The 27,187-nt window shown below is 42.5% G+C and overlaps 1 protein-coding gene across 3 annotated transcripts in view; it reads right to left on the bottom strand.

The window, feature by feature from the left end:
- srd5a2b (steroid-5-alpha-reductase, alpha polypeptide 2b) overlaps positions 1-27,187 on the bottom strand; it is a 134,897-nt gene that overhangs the window by 19,373 nt on the left and 88,337 nt on the right. For all 3 annotated transcript variants that reach the window (XM_055940252.1, XM_055940167.1, XM_055940335.1), the window contains 3 exons: positions 13,443-13,606; positions 12,681-12,782; positions 1,338-1,488 (listed from right to left, as the gene is read on the bottom strand). In XM_055940252.1, coding sequence (XP_055796227.1) covers positions 1,338-1,488; positions 12,681-12,782; positions 13,443-13,606 — 417 coding nt within the window. The remainder of the gene's footprint in view (positions 1-1,337; positions 1,489-12,680; positions 12,783-13,442; positions 13,607-27,187) is intronic.

The following is a 27,187-nucleotide window of genomic DNA, read 5'->3' as shown; positions in this document are numbered from 1 at the left end:
ATAGCCTGTATATATTATGGTGATGTAGTGGTATAGCCTGTATAGATTATGGTGATGTAGTGTTATAGCCTGTATATATTATGGTGATGTAGCCTGTATATATTATGGTGATGTAGTGTTATAGCCTGTATATATTATGGTGATGTAGTGTTATAGCCTGTATAGATTATGGTGATGTAGTGTTATAGCCTGTATAGATTATGGTGACGTAGTGTTATAGCCTGTATATATTATGGTGATGTAGTGTTATAGCCTGTATAGATTATGGTGCTGTAACCTGTATAGATTATGGTGCTGTAGTGTTATAGCCTGTATATATTATGGTGATGTAGTGTTATAGCCTGTATAGATTATGGTGCTGTAGTCTGTATAGATTATGGTGATGTAGTGTTGTAGCCTGTATATATTATGGTGATGTAGCCTGTATAGATTATGGTGCTGTAGCCTGTATAGATTATGGTGATGTAGCCTGTATAGATTATGGTGATGTAGTGTTATAGCCTGTATATATTATGGTGATGTAGTGGTATAGCCTGTATAGATTATGGTGATGTAGTGTTATAGCCTGTATATATTATGGTGATGTAGCCTGTATATATTATGGTGATGTAGTGTTATAGCCTGTATAGATTATGGTGCTGTAGTGTTATAGTCTGTATAGATTATGGTGATGTAGCCTGTATAGATTATGGTGCTGTAGCCTGTATAGATTATGGTGATGTAGTGTTATAGCCTGTATATATTATGGTGATGTAGTGTTATAGCCTGTATAGATTATGGTGATGTAGCCTGTATAGATTATGGTGATGTAGTGTTATAGCCTGTATATATTATGGTGATGTAGCCTGTATATATTATGGTGATGTAGTGTTATAGCCTGTATAGATTATGGTGATGTAGCCTGTATTGATTATGGTGATGTAGTGTTATAGCCTGTATATATTATGGTGATGTAGTGTTATAGCCTGTATAGATTATGGTGCTGTAGTGTTATAGTCTGTATAGATTATGGTGATGTAGCCTGTATAGATTATGGTGATGTAGCCTGTATAGATTATGGTGATGTAGCCTGTATAGATTATGGTGCTGTAGTGTTATAGTCTGTATAGATTATGGTGATGTAGCCTGTATGGATTATGGTGCTGTAGCCTGTATAGATTATGGTGATGTAGTGTTATAGCCTGTATATATTATGGTGATGTAGTGTTATCGCCTGTATAGATTATGGTGATGTAGGCTGTATAGATTATGTTGCTGTAGGCTGTATAGATTATGTAAAACTAAAGATTATACTAATCAACTTTGATATCTTCCTAGATTATGTGTGCCTCATGTACCTGTGATGGTGGAATGCCCGTCGCCCAATAAAGCACAGACTGCAGAAGGCAAAGGAGAAGGTAGTCAGCGACCAGGTTGCTATGGCGTAGCCCAACCACTCCACAATTTCACCAAAGTAGTTGGCCCCCGACACATAATGAAACAGACCACCTGAGGGAGAGGGGACACATACTGAAACAGACCACCTGAGGGAGAGGACACATACTGAAACAGACCACCTGAGGGAGAGGAGACACATACTGAAACAGACCACCTGGGGGAGAGGACACATACTGAAACAGACCACCTGAGGGAGAGGACACATACTGAAACAGACCACCTAGGGGAGAGGACACATACTGAAACAGACCACCTGAGGGAGAGGACACATACTGAAACAGACCTCCTGGGGGAGAGGACACATACTGAAACAGACCACCTGAGGGAAAGGACACATACTGAAACAGACCACCTGGGGGAGAGGACACATACTGAAACAGACCACCTGAGGGAGAGGACACATACTGAAACAGACCTCCTGATGGAGAGGACACATACTGAAACAGACCACCTGAGGGAGGACACATACTGAAACAGACCACCTGGGGGAGAGGACACATACTGAAACAGACCACCTGGGGGAGAGGACACATACTGAAACAGACCACCTGAGGGAGGACACATACTGAAACAGACCACCTGGGGGAGAGGACACATACTGAAACAGACCACCTGGGGGAGAGGACACGTACTGAAACAGACAACCTGTGGTAGGGGAGAGGACACATACTGAAACAGACCACCTGAGGGAGAGGAAACATACTGAAACAGACCGCCTGGGGGAGAGGACACATACTGAAACAGACCACCTGAGGGAGAGGAGAGGACACATACTGAAACAGACCACCTGGGGAGAGGACACATACTGAAACAGACCACCTGGGGGAGAGGACACATACTGAAACAGACCGCCTGGGGGAGAGGACACATACTGAAACAGACCGCCTGGGGGAGAGGACACATACTGAAACAGACCGCCTGGGGGAGAGGACACATACTGAAACAGACCACCTGAGGGAGAGGACACATACTGAAACAGACCGCCTGGGGGAGAGGACACATACTGAAACAGACCACCTGAGGGAGAGGAGAGGACACATACTGAAACAGACCACCTGGGGGAGAGGACACATACTGAAACAGACCACCTGAGGGAGAGGAGAGGACACATACTGAAACAGACCACCTGAGGGAGAGGACACATACTGAAACAGACCACCTGAGGGAGAGGACACATACTGAAACAGACCACCTGGGGGAGAGGACACATACTGAAACAGACCACCTGGGGGGAGGACACATACTGAAACAGACCACCTGAGGGAGAGGAGACACATACTGAAACAGACCACCTGAGGGAGAGGACACATACTGAAACAGACCACCTGAGGGAGAGGAAACATACTGAAACAGACCACCTGGGGGAGAGGACACATACTGAAACAGACCACCTGGGGGAGAGGACACATACTGAAACAGACCACCTGGGGGAGAGGACACATACTGAAACAGACCACCTGAGGGAGAGGACACATACTGAAACAGACCACTTGAGGGAGAGGAGAGGACACATACTGAAACAGACCACCTGGGGGAGAGGACACATACTGAAACAGACCTACTGGGGGAGAGGACACATACTGAAACAGACCTACTGGGGGAGGAAACATACTGAAACAGACCACCTGGGGGAGGAAACATACTGAAACAGACCACCTGAAGGAGAGGACACATACTGAAACAGACCACCTGAGGGAGAGGAGAGGACACATACTGAAACAGACCACCTGGGGGAGAGGACACATACTGAAACAGACCTACTGGGGGAGGAAACATACTGAAACAGACCACCTGGGGGAGGAAACATACTGAAACAGACCACCTGAGGGAGAGGAGAGGACACATACTGAAACAGACCACCTGGGGGAGAGGACACATACTGAAACAGACCACCTGAGGGAGAGGACACATACTGAAACAGACCACCTGAGGGAGAGGACACATACTGAAACAGACCACCTGGGGGAGAGGACACATACTGAAACAGACCACCTGAGGGAGAGGAGAGGACACATACTGAAACAGACCGCCTGGGGGAGAGGACACATACTGAAACAGACCACCTGAGGGAGAGGACACATACTGAAACAGACCCCCTGAGGGAGAGGACACATACTGAAACAGACCACCTGAGGGAGAGGACACATACTGAAACAGACCACCTGGGGGAGAGGACACATACTGAAACAGACCACCTGAGGGAGAGGAGAGGACACATACTGAAACAGACCACCTGAGGGAGAGGAAACATACTGAAACAGACCACCTGAGGGAGAGGAAACATACTGAAACAGACCACCTGGGGGAGAGGACACATACTGAAACAGCCCCCCTGAGGGAGAGGAGACATACTGAAACAGACCCCCTGAGGGAGAGGACACATACTGAAACAGACAACCTGTGGTAGGGGAGAGGACACATACTGAAACAGACCACCTGAGGGAGAGGACACATACTGAAACAGACAACCTGTGGTAGGGGAGAGGATACATACTGAAACATGTGGTTAGTTTCCAGACTTCATTTAATACTTTTTTTTCAGTTACAGTTTGGTTTCAGACTTGATTTAATCGTTTAAATTTCGTTTTAGTGTTAGGGCCAATAAGTAGCCTTGTGCACGGGAGGGTAGGAGACAGCTGCAGAGCATTCTGAAAGTATTCAGACCCCTTAACTTTTCCCACATTTTGTTATGTTACAGCTTTATTGCCCTCATCAATCTACAAACAATACCCCGTTGTGACAAATAAAAAGCAGATTTTTTGGGGAAATGTTGCAAATTTATAAAAAAAAAAAAAAAAACTTATATCATATTGTATTCAGACCTTTTACTCAGTACTTTGTTGAAGCACCTAATGGCAGCGATTACAGCCTTGAGTCTTCTTGGGTATGACGCTACAAACTTGGCACACCTGTATTTGGGGAGTTTATCCAAGTCTTCCTTGCAGATCCTCTCAAGCTCTGTCAGGTTGGAGGAGGAGCGGCAAACTCCAAGCAGGCTGTCATGTGCCTTTTACTGAGGAGTGGCTTCCATCTGTCAACTACCACAAAGGCCTGATTGTTGGAGTGCTGCAGAGATGGTTGTTCTTCTGGAAGGTTCTCCCATCTCCACAGATCAAGGTCCTTCTCCTCCAATTGCTCAGTTTGGCAGGGCGGCCAGCTCTATGAAGAGTCTTGGTGGTTCCAAACTTCTTCCAACTAAGAATGACGGAGGCCACTGTGTTCTTGGGGACCTTCAATGCTGCAGATATTTTTGGTACTCTTCCCCAGATCTGTGCCTCGACACAATCCTGTCTTGGATCTTTTCGGAAAATTCCGTCAACGTCATGGTTTGGTTTTTGCTCGGACATGCACTGTCAACTGTGGGATCTTATATAAACAGATGTGTGCCTTTCCAAATCATGTCCAATCAAATGAATTGACCACAGGTGGACTCCAATCAAGTTGTAGAAACATCTCAAGGATGATCAATGTAAACAGGATGCACCTGAGCTTAATTTCGAGTCTCATAGCAAAGAGTCTGAAAACTTACGTAAATAAAGCATTTTCGTTTTTTATTTCTAATAAATTTGCAAACATTTCTCAAACTGTTTTTTCTTTGTCATTATATGGTATTGTGTGTAGATTAATTTGGAAAACATGTAATTTGATCAGGCTGTAACGTAACAAAATGTGGGAAAAGTGAAGTGGTCTGATGCTATCCCAATGCACTATATGTGTTGTAGTCCTATAGCAGAGGTATTCCAGTACTATTTATTAATGTGTTGTAGTCCTATAGCAGGGGTATTCCAGTACTATTTATTAATGTGTTGTAGTCCTATAGCAGAGGTATTCCAGTACTATTTATTAATGTGTTGTAGTCCTATAGCAGAGGTATTCCAGTACTATTTATTAATGTGTTGTAGTCCTATAGCAGGGGTACTGTGGTACTATTTATTCATGTGTTGTAGTCCTATAGCAGGGGTACTGTGGTACTATTTATTAATGTGTTGTAGTCCTATAGCAGAGGTATTCCAGTACTATTTATTAATGTGTTGTAGTCCTATAGCAGAGGAATTCCAGTACTATTTATTAATGTGTTGTAGTCCTATAGCAGGGGTACTATAGTACTATTTATTAATGTGTTGTAGTCCTATAGCAGGGGTACTGTGGTACTATTTATTAATGTGTTGTAGTCCTATAGCAGGGGTATTCCAGTACTATTTATTAATGTGTTGTAGTCCTATAGCAGGGGTACTGCAGTACTATTTATTAATGTGTTGTAGTCCTATAGCAGGGGTATTCCAGTACTATTTATTAATGTGTTGTAGTCCTATAGCAGGGGTACTATAGTACTATTTATTAATGTGTTGTAGTCCTATAGCAGGGGTACTATAGTACTATTTATTAATGTGTTGTAGTTACTAATGTGTTGTAGTTATTAATGTGTTGTAGTCCTATAGCAGGGGTATTCCAGTACTATTTATTAATGTGTTGTAGACCTATAGCAGGGGTACTGTGGTACTATTTATTAATGTGTTGTAGTCCTATAGCAGGGGTACTATAGTACTATTTATTAATGTGTTGTAGTCCTATAGCAGGGGTACTGTGGTACTATTTATTAATGTGTTGTAGACCTATAGCAGGGGTACTGTGGTACTATTTATTAATGTGTTGTAGTCCTATAGCAGGGGTATTCCAGTACTATTTATTAATGTGTTGTAGTCATATAGCCGGGGTATTCCAGTACTATTTATTAATGTGTTGTAGTCCTATAGCAGGGGTATTCCAGTACTATTTATTAATGTGTTGTAGTCCTATAGCAGGGGTATTCCAGTACTATTTATTAATGTGTTGTAGTCCTATAGCAGGGGTATTCCAGTACTATTCATAATGTGTTGTAGTCCTATAGCAGGGGTACTCCAGTACTATTTATTAATGTGTTGTAGTCCTATAGCAGGGGTACTATAGTACTATTTATTAATGTGTTGTAGTCCTATAGCAGGGGTACTCCAGTACTATTTATTAATGTGTTGTAGTCCTATAGCAGGGGTATTCCAGTACTATTCATAATGTGCTGTAGTCCTATAGCAGGGGTATTCCAGTACTATTCATAATGTGTTGTAGTCCTATAGCAGGGGTATTCCAGTACTATTCATAATGTGTTGTAGTCCTATAGCAGGGGTATTCCAGTACTATTTATTAATGTGTTGTAGTCCTATAGCAGAGGTACTATAGTACTATTTATTAATGTGTTGTAGTCCTATAGCAGGGGTACTGTGGTACTATTTATTAATGTGTTGTAGTCCTATAGCAGGGGTATTCCAGTACTATTTATTAATGTGTTGTTGTCCTATAGCAGGGGTACTGTGGTACTATTAATTAATGTGTTGTAGTCCTATAGCAGGGGTACTATAGTACTATTTATTAATGTGTTGTAGTCCTATAGCAGGGGTACTCCAGTACTATTTATTAATGTGTTGTAGACCTATAGCAGGGGTACTGTGGTACTATTTATTAATGTGTTGTAGACCTATAGCAGGGGTACTGTGGTACTATTTATTAATGTGTTGTAGACCTATAGCAGGGGTACTATAGTACTATTTATTAATGTGTTGTAGTTACTAATGTGTTGTAGTTATTAATGTGTTGTAGTCCTATAGCAGGGGTACTATAGTACTATTTATTAATGTGTTGTAGTCCTATAGCAGGGGTACTATAGTACTATTTATTAATGTGTTGTAGTCCTATAGCAGGGGTACTATAGTACTATTTATTAATGTGTTGTAGTCCTATAGCAGGGGTATTCCAGTACTATTTATTAATGTGTTGTAGTCCTATAGCAGGGGTACTATAGTACTATTTATTAATGTGTTGTAGTCCTATAGCAGGGGTATTCCAGTACTATTTATTAATGTGTTGTAGTCCTATAGCAGGGGTACTATAGTACTATTTATTAATGTGTTGTAGTCCTATAGCAGGGGTACTGTGGTACTATTTATTAATGTGTTGTAGTCCTATAGCAGGGGTATTCCAGTACTATTCATAATGTGTTGTAGTCCTATAGCAGGGGTACTATAGTACTATTTATTAATGTGTTGTAGTCCTATAGCAGGGGTACTGTGGTACTATTTATTAATGTGTTGTAGTCCTATAGCAGGGGTACTATAGTACTATTTATTAATGTGTTGTAGTCCTATAGCAGAGGTATTCCAGTACTATTTATTAATGTGTTGTAGTCCTATAGCAGGGGTATTCCAGTACTATTTATTAATGTGTTGTAGTCCTATAGCAGGGGTACTATAGTACTATTTATTAATGTGTTGTAGTCCTATAGCAGGGGTACTATAGTACTATTTATTAATGTGTTGTAGTCCTATAGCAGGGGTACTATAGTACTATTTATTAATGTGTTGTAGTCCTATAGCAGGGGTATTCCAGTACTATTTATTAATGTGTTGTAGTCCTATAGCAGGGGTACTCCAGTACTATTTATTAATGTGTTGTAGTCCTATAGCAGGGGTACTATAGTACTATTTATTAATGTGTTGTAGTCCTATAGCAGGGGTACTATAGTACTATTTATTAATGTGTTGTAGTCCTATAGCAGGGGTACTATAGTACTATTTATTAATGTGTTGTAGTCCTATAGCAGGGGTACTATAGTACTATTTATTAATGTGTTGTAGTCCTATAGCAGGGGTACTGTGGTACTATTTATTAATGTGTTGTAGTCCTATAGCAGGGGTACTATAGTACTATTTATTAATGTGTTGTAGTCCTATAGCAGGGGTACTATAGTACTATTCATAATGTGTTGTAGTCCTATAGCAGGGGTACTCCAGTACTATTTATTAATGTGTTGTAGTCCTATAGCAGGGGTACTGCAGTACTATTTATTAATGTGTTGTAGTCCTATAGCAGGGGTACTATAGTACTATTTATTAATGTGTTGTAGTCCTATAGCAGGGGTACTCCAGTACTATTTATTAATGTGTTGTAGTCCTATAGCAGGGGTACTGCAGCACTATTTATTAATGTGTTGTAGTCCTATAGCAGGGGTACTCCAGTACTATTTATGAATGTGTTGTAGTCCTATAGCAGGAGTATTCCAGTACTATTTATTAATGTGTTGTAGTCCTATAGCAGGGGTACTCCAGTACTATTTATTAATGTGTTGTAGTCCTATAGCAGGGGTATTCCAGTACTATTTATTAATGTGTTGTAGTCCTATAGCAGGGGTACTCCAGTACTATTTATTAATGTGTTGTAGTCCTATAGCAGGAGTATTCCAGTACTATTTATTAATGTGTTGTAGTCCTATAGCAGGAGTATTCCAGTACTATTTATGAATGTGTTGTAGTCCTATAGCAGGGGTACTATAGTACTATTTATTAATGTGTTGTAGTCCTATAGCAGGGGTACTCCAGTACTATTTATTAATGTGTTGTAGTCCTATAGCAGGGGTACTGCAGTACTATTTGAGATGGTGTGGTCACTCACATTTTCTAGGTGGCAACGGTCTGGATGGATGTTGTCATTTATCGCCGTAGTAACAAACTCCCACCTAGCAACCCATGCAGCCCCAAACTGTTCTTGTTTGCAAAGAGAAACATTTGCAGGTTTAAAGCTCATTTTCTGCAATTCTAAAACATTTCCACATTTTATGTGTGTTCATATGAAAACCAGGAGTCAAATCCTGACAAAATTCCCCAAAATAAAATCATGTAATGTCTCACCATCATGTTATTCTGAAATTGTTTGTGGGTTCTGTTCAGATAAACTTTGAGGTTTGTTGGGTTTTTCTCCTTTTATCTCTGTTCCACACATGCTGCCATTTTCTGACACCAAAATACATTTGCTTTTGTCCTTTCCAGCAATGTACTCAAAATAATCCCAGATTGGGTTTTGCCTTTTGTGGTGTTTTTTTTTACTCCTATGGTCCGTGCTGATGTCTTTCTTGTTAGCTAGGGATAGCTAGTGATAGCTACTGTTAGCTAGTGATAGCTACTGTTAGCTAGTGATAGCTAGTGATAGCTACTGTTAGCTAGTGATAGCTAGTGATAGCTACTGTTAGCTAGTGATAGCTACTGTTAGCTAGTGATAGCTACTGTTAGCTAGGGATAGCTAGTGATAGCTACTGTTAGCTAGGGATAGCTAGTGATAGCTACTGTTAGCTAGTGATAGCTACTGTTAGCTAGTGATAGCTACTGTTAGCTAGTGATAGCTACTGTTAGCTAGTGATAGCTACTGTTAGCTAGTGATAGCTACTGTTAGCTAGTGATAGCTACTGTTAGCTAGGGATAGCTAGTGATAGCTACTGTTAGCTAGGGATAGCTAGTGATAGCTACTGTTAGCTAGTGATAGCTACTGTTAGCTAGTGATAGCTACTGTTAGCTAGTGATAGCTACTGTTAGCTAGTGATAGCTACTGTTAGCTAGTGATAGCTACTGTTAGCTAGGGATAGCTAGGGATAGCTACTGTTAGCTAGTGATAGCTACTGTTAGCTAGTGATAGCTACTGTTAGCTAGGGATAGCTAGTGATAGCTACTGTTAGCTAGGGATAGCTAGTGATAGCTACTGTTAGCTAGTGATAGCTACTGTTAGCTAGTGATAGCTACTGTTAGCTAGTGATAGCTACTGTTAGCTAGTGATAGCTACTGTTAGCTAGTGATAGCTACTGTTAGCTAGTGATAGCTAGTGATAGCTACTGTTAGCTAGTGATAGCTACTGTTAGCTAGTGATAGCTACTGTTAGCTAGTGATAGCTACTGTTAGCTAGTGATAGCTACTGTTAGCTAGTGATAGCTAGTGATAGCTACTGTTAGCTAGTGATAGCTACTGTTAGCTAGGGATAGCTAGTGATAGCTAGGGATAGCTAGTGATAGCTACTGTTAGCTAGTGATAGCTAGTGATAGCTAGGGATAGCTAGTGATAGCTACTGTTAGCTAGTGATAGCTACTGTTAGCTAGGGATAGCTACTGTTAGCTAGTGATAGCTACTGTTAGCTAGTGATAGCTACTGTTAGCTAGTGATAGCTACTGTTAGCTAGTGATAGCTACTGTTAGCTAGTGATAGCTACTGTTAGCTAGAGATAGCTACTGTTAGCTAGGGATAGCTAGTGATAGTGATGCACCAGCCAGGTCTATTTGAAACTATCTACTAGCAACATTTACCCGCAAGATTCAGAAGCTGGAAAACCTCATTATAATAAATTTAAAAAACATCATTTTTAATCATTTAAAATTTACTCTTGATATGCCACATCTCTTGATATGCCACAGATTCTTGATATGCCACATCTGTCAGGTGGATGGATTCTTTTGGCAAAGGAGAAATCCTCACTAAGAGGGATGTAAACAAATTTGTGCACAACATTTGAGAGAGATAAGCTTTTTGTGTGTATGGAACATTTTCTGGGGGATCATTTATTTCAGCTCATTAAACATGGGACCATTATCAGAATCTAAACGTCCACACAGCCGCATTCTAGATCATTGGACCATTGGTTTTTATAGTTTTTGAATTCTTGCCGAGTGAGAATAACTTGAAAAAAGGAGTTGGTAAAGACAGTAGAAAAAGATCCGGCGCCAGGCTTAAGAAATGGTGGCTGCATCATCATACTTGATCTTCACACTACAGTGCCTTGTGAAAGTATTCATCCCCCTCTGCATTTTTTATATTTTGTTGCATTACAACCTGTCATTTAAATTGATTTTTATTTGGATTTCATGTAATGGACATACACAAAATAGTCCAAATTGGTAAAGTGAAATGAAAAAAATGACTTGTATAAAAAATAATTCAAAAAATGAAAAAGTGGTGGGTGCATATGTATTCACCCTCTTTGCTATGAAGCCCCTAAATAAGATCTGGTGCAAACAATTACCTTCAGAAGTCACATAATTAGTTAAATAAAGTCCACCTGTATGCAATCTAAGTGTCACATGATCTGTCACGTGATCTCAATATATACACCTGTTCTGAAAGGCCCCAGAGTCTGCAACACCACTAAGCAAGGGGCACCACCAAGCAAGCAGTACCATGAAGACCAAGGAGCTCTCTAAACAGGTCAGGGACAAAGTTGTGGAGAAGTACAGATCAGGGTTGGGTTATAAAAAAAATGTCAGAAACTTTGAACATCCCACAGAGCACCATTAAATCCATTATTAAAAAATTGAAAGAATATGGCACCACAACAAACCTAGCAGGAGAGGGCCGCCCACCAAAACTCACAGACCAGGCAAGGAGGGCATTAATCAGAGAGGAAACAAAGAGACCAAAGATAACTATGAGGGAGCTGCAAAGATCCACAGCGGAGATTGGAGTATCTGTCCACAGTACCACTTTAAGCCGTACACTCCACAGAGCTGGGCTTTACGGAAGATTGTCCAGAAAAAAAGCCATTGCTTAAAGAAATAAATTAGCAAACAGGGTTGGTGTTCACTAAAAGGCATGGGAGGAGACTCCCCAAATATATGGAAGAAGATACTCTGGTCAAATGAAACTAAAATGTAGCTTTTTGGCCATCAAGGAAAACATTATGTCTGACACAAACCCAACACCTCTCATCACCCTGAGAACACCATCCCCACAGTGAAGCATGGTGGTGGCAGCATCATGCTGTGGGGATGTTTTTCATCGGCAGGGACTGGGAAACTGGTCAGAGTTGAAGGAATGATGGATGGGGCTAAATACAGGGAAATTCTTGAGGGAAACCTGTTTCAGTCTTCCAGAGATTTGAGACTGGGACGGAGGTTCACCTTCCACCAGGACAACGACCCTAAGCATACTGCTAAATCAACACTTGAGTGGTTTAAGGGGAAACATTTAAATGTCTTGGAATGGGCCTAGTCAAAGCCCAGACCTCAATCCAATTGAGAATCTGTGATATGACTTACAGATTTCTGTACACCAGCGGAACCCATCCAACTTGAAGGAGCTGGAGCAGTTTTGGCTTGAAGAATGGACAAATATCCAGTGGCTAGATGTGCCAAGCTTATAGAGACATACCCCAAGAGACTTGCAGCTGTAATTGCTGCAAAAGGGGGCTCTACAAAGTATTCACTCTGGGGGGGTGAATAGTTATGCGCACTCAAGTTTTCAGTTTCTTTGTCTTATTTCTTGTTTGCATCTTCAAAGTGGTAGGCATGTTGTCTAAATCAAATGATACAAACCCCCAAAAAATCTATTTTAATTCCAGGTTGTAAGGCAACAAATTAGGAAAAATGCCAAAGGGGATGAATACATTCGCAAGCCACTGTATACCTTTAGGGATCTTGTAGACGACTTCTCCTGGCTGTCTCAGGTTTCGTAGAAGATAGTCACTGTGGACGTTGATAGCCATGCCCAGGAGAAACAGGGTTGAACCTGGTAAAATAAACACTTGGTTTTTATTTGAATCAATGGTAGAAAGCTGCGGTGAGGAATTTGCCAAATATCTGGAAGTTTGGACTAAGTCCATCGATTTAAGGGATGGGCTCACCAAAATGACATAATGGTTTCCTTATCCTCTAAGCAGTCTATGGCCAAGGTATGGCTGCAAATCCATGCTTTGGTTAGAATTGCCTGACACTGTTTCCACATGCTAACGTTTTACCATTCGTGACACAAATCCCATTCATGTAATGGGACCGATATTAGCAGTTTTTCATGCATCATATTCAAATCGTCTATAAGTGACTTTGTTAAACTTTGTTAAACTTCTCAAACAATTTTAGATACTTTTGGATGATTTGGACATGATGCCCCCCCCCCCCCCCCAAAAAAAAGGTAATATCGGTCCCATGACCAAAACATTAGCATGTGAATGTAGCACCCGGCAAACTAAAACAAAGCATGTCATTTAGGTGAACTATCTTTTTAAGTTCTAATCACTTTTTTAAGGAGAATCATTGTAGTGTGAAAACATTGTTCGCTATAACAACAACTACAAAAAAAAACCAAGACTTTTAAGTGTTTGATTAAAAGAAACATCTTGATCGATTAGTTAAACTCAGGTTAATCTCTTCCTCTCAGAAATGTTTGTACCAATGAGGAAGCGTGTGTCCGAGGTCCATGTGGGGTGGTAGTGGGCACAGTGGACCAGGTAGTGACTCTGTGTGAACCCGTTCAGACTGCAGAACAACCCCGCCTCTATCATGACATGGAGGGGGAACGGTCGTCCTCGCATCAGCACCGAGTACACAAACGTCCTGGCAGCATGGGAGGGAAAAAGGAGTGAAAAGAGGTACATGACAGGGTAGAAAGTACACTGAATGACAGGGTAGAAAGTACACTGAATGACAGGGTAGAAAGTACACTGAATGACAGGGTAGAAAGTACACTGAATGACAGGGTAGAAAGTACACTGAATGACAGGGTAGAAAGTACACTGAATGACAGGGTAGAAAGTACACTGAATGACAGGGTAGAAAGTACACTGAATGACAGGGTAGAAAGTACACTGAATGACAGGGTAGAAAGTACACTGAATGACAGGGTAGAAAGTACACTGAATGACAGGGTAGAAAGTACACTGAATGACAGGGTAGAAAGTACACGGAATGACAGGGTAGAAAGTACACTGAGTGTACAAAACATTAGGAACACCTGCTCTTTCCATGACATAGACTGACCAGGTGAATCCAGGTGAAAGCTATGATCCCTTTTTGATGTCACCTGTTAAATCCACTTCAATCAGTGTAGAGATGAAGGGGAGGAGACGGGTTAAAGAAGGATTTTTAAGCCTTGAGACATTGGGTTGTGTATGTATGCCATTCAGAAGGTGAATGTATTGTAATAGGTGTCAAGAACTGCAATGCTGCTGTGTTTTTCACCCTCAACAGTTTCCCGTGTGTATCAAGAATGGTCCACCACCCAAAGGACATTCAGCCAACTTGACACAACTGTGGGAAGCATTGGACTCAACATGGGCCAGCATCTCTGTGGAACGCTTTCCACACCTTGTGTAGTCCATTCCCTGACAAATTGAGGCTGTTTTGAGGGCAAACGAGGATGTAACTCAATATCAGGAAGGTGTTCCTAATGTTTTGGACATACAGTGTAGAGTGAATGGTTAGGAGTACACAAATGTCCTGTCCATGATAGAGGAACAGAAGAGAATACCTACATAAGGGCTACATGAAACATTCATAAACCATACATAATGCATTCATAAACCATACATAATGCATTTATAACCCATACATAATGCATTCATAACCCATACATAATGCATTCATAACCCATACATAATGCATTCATAACCCATACATAATGCTTCATAAACCATACATAATGCATTTATAACCCATACATAATGCATTCATAACCCATACATAATGCATTCATAACCCATACATAATGCATTTATAACCCATACATAATATATTCATAACCCATACATAATGCATTCATAAACCATACATAATGCATTCATAACCCATACATAATGTATTCATAACCCATACATAATGCATTCATAACCCATACATAATGCATTCATAACCCATACATAATGCATTTATAAACCATACATAATGCATTCATAACCCATACATAATGCATTCATAAGCAGTGCATAATGCATTCCACAAGTTTACAATTTTTGTTGTCACAGTGATGTCATGTGTTAAGGTCCTAGCTCAGTTGGTAGAGCATGACGTTTTGAAACGGCAGGATAGTGAGTTTGATTCCTAGGGGACCCATCATATGGAAAACGAATGCACGAGTGTCCGTGTTGCTTTGGATAAAATCATATACTAAATGGCATGTAATATTGTTAAAGTCACTTGTACGTAAATGATCAATGTGCACTTGTTGATACTGTTGTGTCGCCACATGGATAGAATAGAGTGGAAACTATGCATCTGTTTCTTGTGTTGCGGGGCAGTGCTAGACCTGAGTTTATTCCATGTATACCAAATCAAATTGTATTTATCTCACGCGTCGAATACAACAGGTGTTGACTTTACAGTGAAATGCCCTTTGACCCATCTTCCTCTACATTCTTCACTGTCTCAACATATGACAACTTCTACACTCCTCTAACCCTGGAAACCTCAACCTGGCCTCTCTCTCTCACGGGACATTTCTGATCCCCAGGCCCCCATGAGCACCCCGACTATTAACACAGACCACTACTCCTCTTCCTCCCTCTCTCTCTCACGGGACATTTCTGATCCCCAGGCCCCCATGGGCACCCCGACTATTAACACAGACCACTACTCATCTTCCTCCCTCTCTCTCTCACGGGACATTTCTGATCCCCAGGCCCCCATGGGCACCCCGACTATTAACACAGACCACTACTCATCTTCCTCCCTCTCTCTCTCACGGGACATTTCTGATCCCCAGGCCCCCATGGGCACCCCGACTATTAACACAGACCACTACTCATCTTCCTCCCTCTCTCTCTCACGGGACATTTCTGATCCCCAGGCCCCCATGGGGACCCCGACTATTAACACAGACCACTACTCATCTTCCTCCCTCTCTCGCACACGGGACATTTCTGATCCCCAGCTCCATGGGCACCCCTATAATCAATACATACCACTACTTTCCCCGATACTACACATTCCTTTGTCTCATGCCCTTCTGCACACTTCTCACATCTTGGACCATCCCTACAACACACTGCTGCCACATGCCCATAAGCTTGACACCTGTACCATCTTCATTTTATCCGGGAACATACGCTCGTACAGTATAACTTATATAGCTTAACATCACTTTGTCGGTTAAAGACTCAACTTTAAAACTCAAAAGAATAGACAATGACTCTTCTGTTTCAACCACCCTGTTGGCGTCTCATCAAACGACGAGCATCACATACGCCGGGAATCGTTCCCCTCAGCTGGTCAACTTTTAAATTTACTGCCCTTTTCTTGAGAGAGAAATAATTCACTTTTCTTGCCACCATTCGGTTTTCTCCGAGCGCATTCTCCCTCTGACCAACAGAAAAACAAACAATTATCACTAGACCACTTCTTGTTACCCTCACCGATTCCACATTTCCCAACTATTTTTTTCACCCACCGTGAAACCAAAAAATGGATCAGCCAAAAGGCAAGTGTCCACTTTTTCCATAAACTTCACTCCTACTGTCACAGACTCATCTTTTTCCTGATCCTCGGTGCATACCTCGGTCTCCGATATCTTCACCACACCTACCACCTCCGATACTTCACCCTCATTCACTTCCATTTCTCCTCCTGTCTTCAGCCCCCTCTGCTTCCACTTTCTACCGTTCTTCTTTAACCATCTCCCTTTTGTCCACCAATTTTATCCGACTCAAGCTCACCCTCTTCTTCCCTCTCTATATCTTAGACCTCCTCTCCCTCTCTTTTTCCCTCCATTCCTCCTCCCTTTTCCAAGTATTCGTCTCCTTATGATAATACTGCACTACTCCTGCCAACCATCTTGTACTTGATTTCTCTCAGGACTCCATTTTCCGCCGAGGGCATCTGCCCTCCTCCCTCTCCTTGTCTCTCTCCCCCAACCCCCGATATTTCAACCTGCGTGTCCTGATCGCTTGTGGTGTGGGTGAACAAAATCAACGTACGCTCGCGCGTGTCCGGGTTTGGTCAGCATGTTATAAAAATATGAACCAGGATGACTGCCTCACCCAAACCTCCCCGCCCTCCTGACCGACGCGTTCAATAATTCCTTCAGTTCTCCCCACTTGGTAAACAGTTTGACCGCATCATTAAAAAACACGGGTACATCTTGATCACTGATTCACAATTGGAAAAGACGTTTAAAGAGCCCCCCCCGTGGGTAGTCTTCAGACACGCCCCCAACATCAGTCACATGGTGGTGAGGTCGGATCTTCCACCAGTGCCACGTAGTAGAAGCTTTCTAGACAACGTGCCGGAAGGTAACTATAGATGTGGCCCATGTACCCAGTGTAACTTCACCAACAAATGCACAATGTTCAATCACCCGATTACGGGCCAGACCATTAAGATCAAGGGCGTCATTACATGTTCCACAAAAAATGTGATGTAAACTCAGCAAAAAAAGAAACGGCCCTTTTTCAGGACCTTGTCCTTCAAAGATAATTCGTAAAGTCCAAATAACTTCACAGATCTTCATTGTAAAGGGTTTAAACACCATTTCTTATGCTTGTTCAATGAACCATAAACACTTAATGAACATGCACCTGTGGAACGGTCGTTAAAACACTAACAGCTTACAGACGGTAGGCAATTAAGGTCACAGTTATGAAAACATAGGACACTAAAGAGGACTTTCTACTGACTCTGAAAATCACCAAAAGAAAGATGCCCAGGGTCCCTGCTCATCTGCATGAATGTGCCTTGGGCATGCTGCAAGGAGGCATGAGGACTGCAGATGTGGCCAGGGCAATAAATTGCAATGTCCATGCTGTGAGATATCTAAGACAGCGCTACAGGGAGACAGGACGGACAGCTGATCGTCCTCGCAGTGGCAGACCACGTGTAACAACACCTGCACAGGATCGGTACATCCGAACATCACACAAGAGCCCGGAACTCAATCCCATTGAGCACGTCTGAGACCTGTTGGATCGAAGGGTGAGGGCTAGGGCCATTCACCCCAGAAATGTCCGGGAACATGCAGGTGCCTTGGTAGAAAAGTGGGGTAACATCTCACAGCAAGAACTGGAATTTCTGGTGCAGTCCATGAGGAGGAGATGCACTGCAGTAATTAATGCAGCTGGTGGCCACACCAGATACTGACTGTTACTTTTGATTTTGACCCCCCCTTTGTTCAGGGACACATTATTCCATTTATGTTAGTCAAATGTCTGTGGAACTTGTTCAGTTTATGTCTCAGTGGTTGAATCTTGTTTTGTTCATACAAATATTTACACACGTTAAGTTTGCTGAAAATAAACGCAGTTGACAGTGAGAGGACGTTTCTGTTTTTGCTGAGTTTACCTAATCAAATGTATTTGTGGTCCATGCTATGTAGGAAATCAAATGTATTTGTGGTCCATGCTATGTAGGAAAACAAAAGGCGCTCTGAAAACAAGGATAGCAGAACACAGGAGTAACAATATTAAGTCTCTACTTTTATCCAATGTAAAAAAAAAAAACAGAAATTCACATTTTGCTACATAAGACCGAATCCAGGTGGTGAGTGACATATCAAGACCCTGTGGCTGCACATTTCATGGAGGCTCGTCACAACATCAGCTCTTTGAGATGCATTGGTATTGAACGTGTTAAGACTCCTAGGAGGGGGGGGGGGGGGGGGGGGGGGATACTGATCATCTATTATTGAGAAGAGAATTGTATTGGATTCCCCGTTTGTGTACCGTGTTTCCTAGAGGTCTGAATCAAGAGTTTGATATCAGAACATTTCTTACCTGAATATGGTACTTTATTTTGATTTGCCTTTCCTTCCAGGTTACCCACTTGGTCATTTTGTAGATAAATATTATTTTCTGGAACCATTACATGCACCCATCTCTTTGTTATTTAATTATTAGAGATATACAGATGTTATTTGCACCCACACGCGTCATGTGGACAATACAGTGCCACTGACACGGCCCGCTACCAAAACCTGCGGGCTCTCCTTCACTGCAGTCGAGGTGAGTAAAACATTTAAACGTGTTAACCCTCGCAAGGCTGCAGGCCCAGACGGCATTCCCAGCCGCGTCCTCAGAGCATGCGCAGACCAGCTGGCTGGTGTGTTTAAGGACATATTCAATCAATCCCTATACCAGTCTGCATTTCCCACATGCTTCAAGAGGGCCACCATTGTTCCTTTTCCCAAGAAAGCTAAGGTAACTGAGCTAAACGACTACCGCCCCGTAGCACTCACTTCCGTCATCATGAAGTGCTTTGAGAGACTAGTCAAGGACCATATCACCTCCACCCTACCTGACACCCTAAATCCATTCCAATTTGCTTACCGACCCAATAGGTCCACAGACGACACACAACCACACTGCACACTGCCCTAACCCATCTGGACAAGAGGAATACCTATGTGAGAATGCTGTTCATCGACTACAGCTCAGCATTTAACACCATAGTACCCTCCAAACTCGTCATCAAGCTCGAGACCCTGGGTCTCGCCCCCCGCTCTGTGCAACTGGGTCCTGGACTTCCTGACCGCCCGCCCCCAGGTGGTGAGGGTAGGAAACAACATCTCCACCCCGCTGATCCTCAACACTGGGGCCCCACAAGGGTGTGTTCTGAGCCCTCTCCTGTACTCCCTGTTCACCCACGACTGCGTGGCCATGCACGCCTCCAACTCAATCATCAAGTTTGCAGACGACACTCCAGTGGTAGGCTTGATTACCAACAACGACGAGACGGCCTACAGGGAGGAGGTGAGGGCCCTCGGAGTGTGGTGTCAGGAAAATAACCTCACACTCAACGTCAACAAAACAAAGGAGATGATTGTGGACTTCAGGAAACAGCAGAGGGAGCACCCCCATATCCACATCGACGGGACAGTAGTGGAGAAGGTGGAAAGTTTTAAGTTCCTCGGTGTACACATCACAGACAAACTGAATTGGTCCACCCACACAGACAGCGTTGTGAAGAAGGCGCAGCAGCGCCTCTTCAACCTCAGGAGGCTGAAGAAATTCGGCTTGTCACCAAAAGCACTCACAAACTTCTACAGATGCACAATCGAGAGCATCCTGTCGGGTTGTATCACCTCCTGGTACGGCAACTGCACCGCCCACAACCGTAAGGCTCTCCAGAGGGTAGTGAGGTCTGCACAACGCATCACCGGGGGCAAACTACCTGCCCTCCAGGACACCTACACCACCCGATGTCACAGGAAGGCCATAAAGATCATCAAGGACAACAACCACCCGAGCCACTGCCTGTTCACCCCGCTATCATCCAGAAGGCAAGGTCAGTACAGGTGCATCAAAGCGGGGACCAAGAGACTGAAAAACAGCTTCTATCTCAAGGCCATCAGACTGTTAAACAGCCACCACTAACATTTAGTGGCCGCTGCCAACATACTTACTCAACTCCAGCCACTTTAATAATGGGAATTGATGGAAATTATGTAAAAATGTATCACTAGCCACTTTAAACAATGCCACTTAATATAATGTTCACATACCCTACATTACTCATCTCATATGTATATGTATATACTGTACTCTATATCATCTACTGCATCTTGCCATCTTTATGTAATACATGTATCACTAGCCACTTTAAACTATGCCACTTTATGTTTACATACCCTACATTACTCATCTCATATGTATATACTGTACTCTATACCATCTACTGCATCTTGCCTATGCCGTTCTGTACCATCACTCATTCATATATCTTTATGTACATATTCTTTATCCCTTTACACTTGTGTGTATAAGGTAGTAGTTGTGGAATTGTTAGGTTAGATTACTTGTTGGTTATTACTGCATTGTCGGAACTAGAAGCACAAGCATTTCGCTACACTCGCATTAACATCTGCTAACCATGTGTATGTGACAAATAAATTTGATTTGATTTGTCCGCAATGGTCATGTGAGGTGAAATGAGTATATTTGGGGATGTGAACGCTCAGTGTAATTGAACTGAGTGTGTTTCACCCACTGTGAAACCATAAATGGATCAGCCAAAAGGCAAGTGTCCACTTTTTCCTTAAACTTCACTCCTACTGTCACAGACTCATCTTTTTCCTGATCCTCGGTACATACCTCGGTCTCCGATATCTTCACCACACCTCCCAACTCCGATACTTCACCCTCATTCACTTCCATTTCTCCTCCTGTCTTCAGCCCCCTCTGCTTCCACTTTCTACCGTTCTTCTTTAACCATCTCCCTTTTGTCCACCAATTTTATCCGACTCAAGCTCACCCTCTTCTTCCCTCTCTATCTTAGACCTCCTCTCCCTCTCTTTTTCCCCTCCATTCCTCCTCCCTTTTCCAAGTATTCATCTCCTTATGATAATACTGCACTACTCCTGCCAACCATCTTGTACTTGATTTCTCTCAGGACTCCATTTTCCACCGAGGGCGTCTGCCCTCCTCCCTCTCCTTGTCTCTCTCCCCCAACCCTCGATATTTCAACCCGCGTGTCCTGATCGCTTGTGGTGTGGGTGAACAAAATCAACGTACGCTCGCGCGTGTCTGGGTTTGGTCAGCATGTTATAAAAATATGAACCAGGATGACTGCCTCACCCAAACCTCCCCGCCCTCCTGACCGACGCGTTCAATGCTTCCTTCAGTTCTCCCCACTTCGCAAACAGTTTGACCGCATCATTAAAAAACACGGGTACATCTTGATCACTGGAATCCGCCCCCCCGCGGGTAGTCTTCAGACACGCCCCCAACATCAGTCACATGGTGGTGAGGTCGGATCTTCCACCAGTGCCACGTAGTAGAAGCTTTCTAGACAACGTGCCGGAAGGTAACTATAGATGTGGCCCATGTACCCAGTGTAACTTCACCAACAAATGCACAATGTTCAATCACCCGATTACGGGCCAGACCATTAAGATCAAGGGCGTCATTACATGTTCCACCGAAAATTAGACTTAATCTCAGCAAAAAAAGAAACGGCCCTTTTTCAGGACCTTGTCCTTCAAATATAATTCGTAAAGTCCAAATAACTTCACAGATCTTCATTGTAAAGGGTTTAAACACTGTTTCCCATGCTTGTTCAATGAACCATAAACAATTAATGAACATGCACCTGTGGAACGGTCGTTAAGACACTAACAGCTTACAGACGGTCGGCAATTAAGGTCACACTTATGAAAACATAGGACACTAAAGAGGACTTTCTACTGACTCTGAAAATCACCAAAAGAAAGATGCCTAGGGTCCCTGCTCATCTGCATGAATGTGCCTTGGGCATGCTGCAAGGAGGCATGAGGACTGCAGATGTGGCCAGGGCAATAAATTGCAATGTCCATGCTGTGAGATATCTAAGACAGCGCTACAGGGAGTCAGGACGGACAGCTGATCGTCCTCGCAGTGGCAGACCACGTGTAACAACACCTGCACAGGATCGGTACATCCGAACATCACACAAGAGCCCGGAACTCAATGCCATTGAGCACGTCTGAGACCTGTTGGATCGAAGGGTGAGGGCTAGGGCCATTCACCCCAGAAATGTCCGGGAACATGCAGACGCCTTGGTGGAAGAGTGGGGTAACATCTCACAGCAAGAACTGGAATATCTGGTGTAGTCCATGAGGAGGAGATGCACTGCAGTAATTAATGCAGCTGGTGGCCACACCAGATACGGACTGTTACTTTTGATTTTGACCCCCCCTTTGTTCAGGGACACATTATTCCATTTCTGTTAGTCAAATGTCTGTGGAACTTGTTCAGTTTATGTCTCAGTGGTTGAATCTTGTTTTGTTCATACAAATATTTACACATGTTAAGTTTGCTGAAAATAAACGCAGTTGACAGTGAGAGGACGTTTCTGTTTTTTCTGAGTTTACCTAATCAAATGTATTTGTGGTCCATGCTATGTAGGAAATCAAATGTATTTGTGGTCCATGCTATGTAGGAAAACAAAAGGCGCTCTGAAAACAAGGATAGCAGAACACAGGAGTAACAATATTAAGTCTCTACTTTTATCCAATGTAAAAAAAAAATTTGAAATTCACATTTTGCTACATAAGACCCAATCCAGGTGGTGAGTGACATATCAGGACCCTGTGGCTGCACATTTCATGGAGGCTCGTCACAACATCAGCTGTTTGACATACATTGGTATTGAACGTGTTACCTTCTTGTCAATATGGGGGCGCTGTTTTCACTTTGTAAAAATGTGTTCCCAAATTAAACTGCCTCATACTCAATTCTTGCTCGTACAATATGCATATTATTATTATTATTGGACAGAAAACACTCTCTAGTTTCTAAATCCGTTTGAATTATATCTGTGAGTAAAACAGAACTCAAGTTGGAGCAAACTTCCTGTCAGGAAGTGAGAAATCTGAAATCGGGCACTCTGTTCTAGGGTCAGTTTATTAATTTGCATGTATTCTATTGGTCGACATGCACTGCATACGCCTTCCGCTAGATGTCAGCAAGCAGTGAGAATTGGAATGGAGTTGCTAGGCATATCTGAGGCCATATAAAGGGTCTTGGAACGTGGGGTCCAGTCTTTTCTTCATTCGCCATGACGCGAGACAGACCTCAGGATGGCATTCTGGAAAGCTCTCGTTATAGGCCTTAGATATATCCGGCTCTGATTTTATTCGATATAGGTGTTAAAAACGTCATAATGTAGTTATTTTAAACCGAGTTAAATCATTTTATATCAGTATATTGCGATTTTCGGAATTTTCTTAGTGCTGCGTTATAGTGAGTTGGACACGTCTTCGCCACATGGCTAATGTTTACTGCTAATTCCAAAGTTGAAGGCGACAATCTACAACCGAGCAACGATTCTTCTGGACAAAGGACAACTTGCCCAAGATTCTGATGGAAGCTCATCAAAAAGTAAGAACTATTTATGATGTTAATTCGTTGTTCCGTTGAAAAATGTAAAACTACTATTCCGCCATTGATTTCGGTGCAGTCTCGCTTTAACGCACGCTGTATATCGTAGTAACGTTAATTTTAAAAATCTAACACAGCGGTTGCATTAAGAACTAATGTATCTTTCATTTGCTGTCCAACCTGTATTTTTTAGTCAAGTTAATGATTAGTTATTGATTAGATTAGGTGCCTCTCCCAAGATTTCTCCCGACATTTTCTTTGCAGCTTGGCTACTATTCTCATTGTATAACCACGATTTGTGCCGCTAAAAATGCACATTTTCGAACAAACAATATATGTATTGTGTAATATGATGTTATAGGACTGTCATCTGAAGAAGTTTGAGAAGGTTAGTGAAAAAATTAATATCTTTTGCTGGTTTATTCGTTATCGCTATTGTTGGCTTGAATCAATGCTGTTGTGTGGTTGGCTATTGTAGTAAGCTAATATAATGCTATATTGTGTTTTCGCTGTAAAACACTTAAAAAATCTGAAATATTGGCTGGATTCACAAGATCTTTGTCTTTCATTTGCTATACGCTGTATATTTTTCATAAATGTTTTATGATGAGTATTTGGGTAATTCACGTTGGTCTCTGTAGTTATTCTAGTTGCTTTGGTGAGAGTTGTGATGGTGGCTGCAATGTAAAACTATGATTTATACCTGAAATATGCACATTTTTCGAACAAAACATATGCTATACAATAAATATGTTATCAGACTGTCATCTGATGAAGTTGTTTCTTGGTTAGTGACTATTTATATCTTTATTTGGTCGAATTTGTGATAGCTACCTTGCAGGAAAAAAATGGTGGGAAAAAAAAGTTGTGTCTTTTGCTATGGTGGTTAGCTAATAGATTTACATATTGTGTCTTCCCTGTAAAACATTTTAAAAATCAGAAATGATGGCTGGATTCACAAGATGTGTATCTTTCATTTGGTGTCTTGGACTTGTGATTTCATGAACATTTTATTCTATGATATCCCTGTGGCTTTAGGCTAGGCTATGCTAGTCAGATTTTTTGATGGGGGGGATCCCGGATCCGGGTTTGTGACTCGTTAGAGGTTTTAAGACTCCTAGGGGGGGGGGGGGGGGGACACTGATCATCTATTATTGACCAGAGAATTGTATTGGATTCCCCGTTTGTGTACCGTGTTTCCTAGAGGTCTGAATCAAGAGTTTGATATCAGAACATTTCTTACCTGAATATGTTAATTTATTTTGATTTGCCTTTCCTTCCAGGTTACCCACTTGGTCATTTTGTAGATAAATATTATGTTCTGGAACCATTACATGCACCCATCTCTTTGTTATTTAATTATTAGAGATATACACATGTTTTTTGCACCCACACGCGTCATGTCCGCACTGGTCATGTGAGGTGAAATTAGTATATTTGGGGATGTGAACGCTCAGTGTAATTGAACTGAGTGTGTTTCACCCACCGTGAAACCATAAATGGATCAGCCAAAAGGCAAGTGTCCACTTTTTCCATAAACTTCACTCCTACTGTCACAGACTCATCTTTTTCCTGATCCTCGGTGCATACCTCGGTCTCCGATATCTTCACCACACCTACCACCTCCGATACTTCACCCTCATTCACTTCCATTTCTCCTCCTGTCTTCAGCCCCCTCTGCTTCCACTTTCTACCGTTCTTCTTTAACAAACCATCTGCCTTTTGTCCACTAATTTTATCCGACTCAAGCTCACCCTCTTCTTCCCTCTATCTTAGACCTCCTCTCCCTCTCTTTTTCCCTCCATTCCTCCTCCCTTTTCCAAGTATTCGTCTCCTTATGATAATACTGCACTCCTCCTGCCAACCATCTTGTACTTGATTTCTCTCAGGACTCCATTTTCCGCCGAGGGCGTCTGCCCTCCTCCCTCTCCTTGTCTCTCTCCCCCAACCCTCGATATTTCAACCTGCGTGTCCTGATCGCTTGTGGTGTGGGTGAACAAAATCAACTAATCTCGATGGCGTGCGCTCGCGCGTGTCCGGGTTTGGTCAGCATGTTATAAAAATATGAACCAGGATGACAGCCTCACCCAAACCTCCACGCCCGTCTGACCGACGCGTTCAATGCTTCCTTCAGTTCTCCCCACTTCGCAAACAGTTTGACCGCATCATTAAAAAACACAAGTACATCTTGATCACTGATTCCGCACCCCGCGGGTAGTCTTCCGACACGCCCCCAACATCAGTCACATGGTGGTGAGGTCGGATCTTCCACCAGTGCCACATAGAAGCTTTCTAGACAACGTGCCAGAAGGTAACTATAGATGTGGCCCATGTACCCAGTGTAACTTCACCAACAAATGCACAATGTTCAATCACCCGATTACGGGCCAGACCATTAAGATCAAGGGCATCATTACATGTTCCACCGAAAATTAGACTTAATCTCAGCAAAAAAAGAAACGGCCCTTTTTCAGGACCTTGTCCTTCAAAGATAATTCGTAAAAATCAAAATAACTTCACAGACCTTCATTGTAAAGGGTTTAAACACTGTTTCCCATGCTTGTTCAATGAACCATAAACAATTCATGAACATGCACCTGTGGAACGGTCGTTAAGACACTAACAGCTTACAGACGGTAGGCAATTAAGGTCACAGTTATGAAAACATAGGACACTAAAGAGGCCTTTCTACTGACTCTGAAAAACACCAAAAGAAAGATGCCCAGGGTCCCTGCTCATCTGCATGAATGTGCCTTGGGAATGCTGAAAGGAGGCATGAGGACTGCAGATGTGGCCAGGGCAATAAATTGCAATGTCCATGCTGTGAGATATCTAAGACAGCGCTACAGGGAGACAGGATGGACAGCTGATCGTCCTCGCAGTGGCAGACCACGTGTAACAACACCTGCACAGGATCGGTACATCCGAACATCACACAAGAGCCCGAATCTCAGTCCCATTGAGCACGTCTGAGACCTGTTCGATCGGAGGCTGAGGGCTATGGCCATTCCCCCCAGAAATGTCCGGAAACATGCAGGTGCCTTGGTGGAAGAGTGGGGTAACATCTCACAGCAAGAACGGGCAAATCTGGTTCAGTCCATGAGGAGGAGATGCACTGCAGTAATTAATGCAGCTGGTGGCCACACCAGATACTGACTAAACAGGCCTTACTGTTCGTGGTGAATTGGGAGCATAAACAGGCCTTACTGTTTGTGGTGAATTGGGACCATAAACAGGCCTTACTGTTAGTGGTGAATTGGGAGCATAAACAGGCCTTACTGTTAGTGGTGAATTGGGAGCATAAACAGGCCTTACTGTTAGTGGTGAATTGGGAGCATAAACAGGCCTTACTGTT

Source organism: Salvelinus fontinalis, chromosome 1, assembly GCF_029448725.1.
Source record: "Salvelinus fontinalis isolate EN_2023a chromosome 1, ASM2944872v1, whole genome shotgun sequence".
Lineage (NCBI taxonomy): Eukaryota > Metazoa > Chordata > Actinopteri > Salmoniformes > Salmonidae > Salvelinus > Salvelinus fontinalis.
Note: the sequence above shows the minus strand (reverse complement) of the source record. Positions and strands in the feature narration are given on the sequence as shown.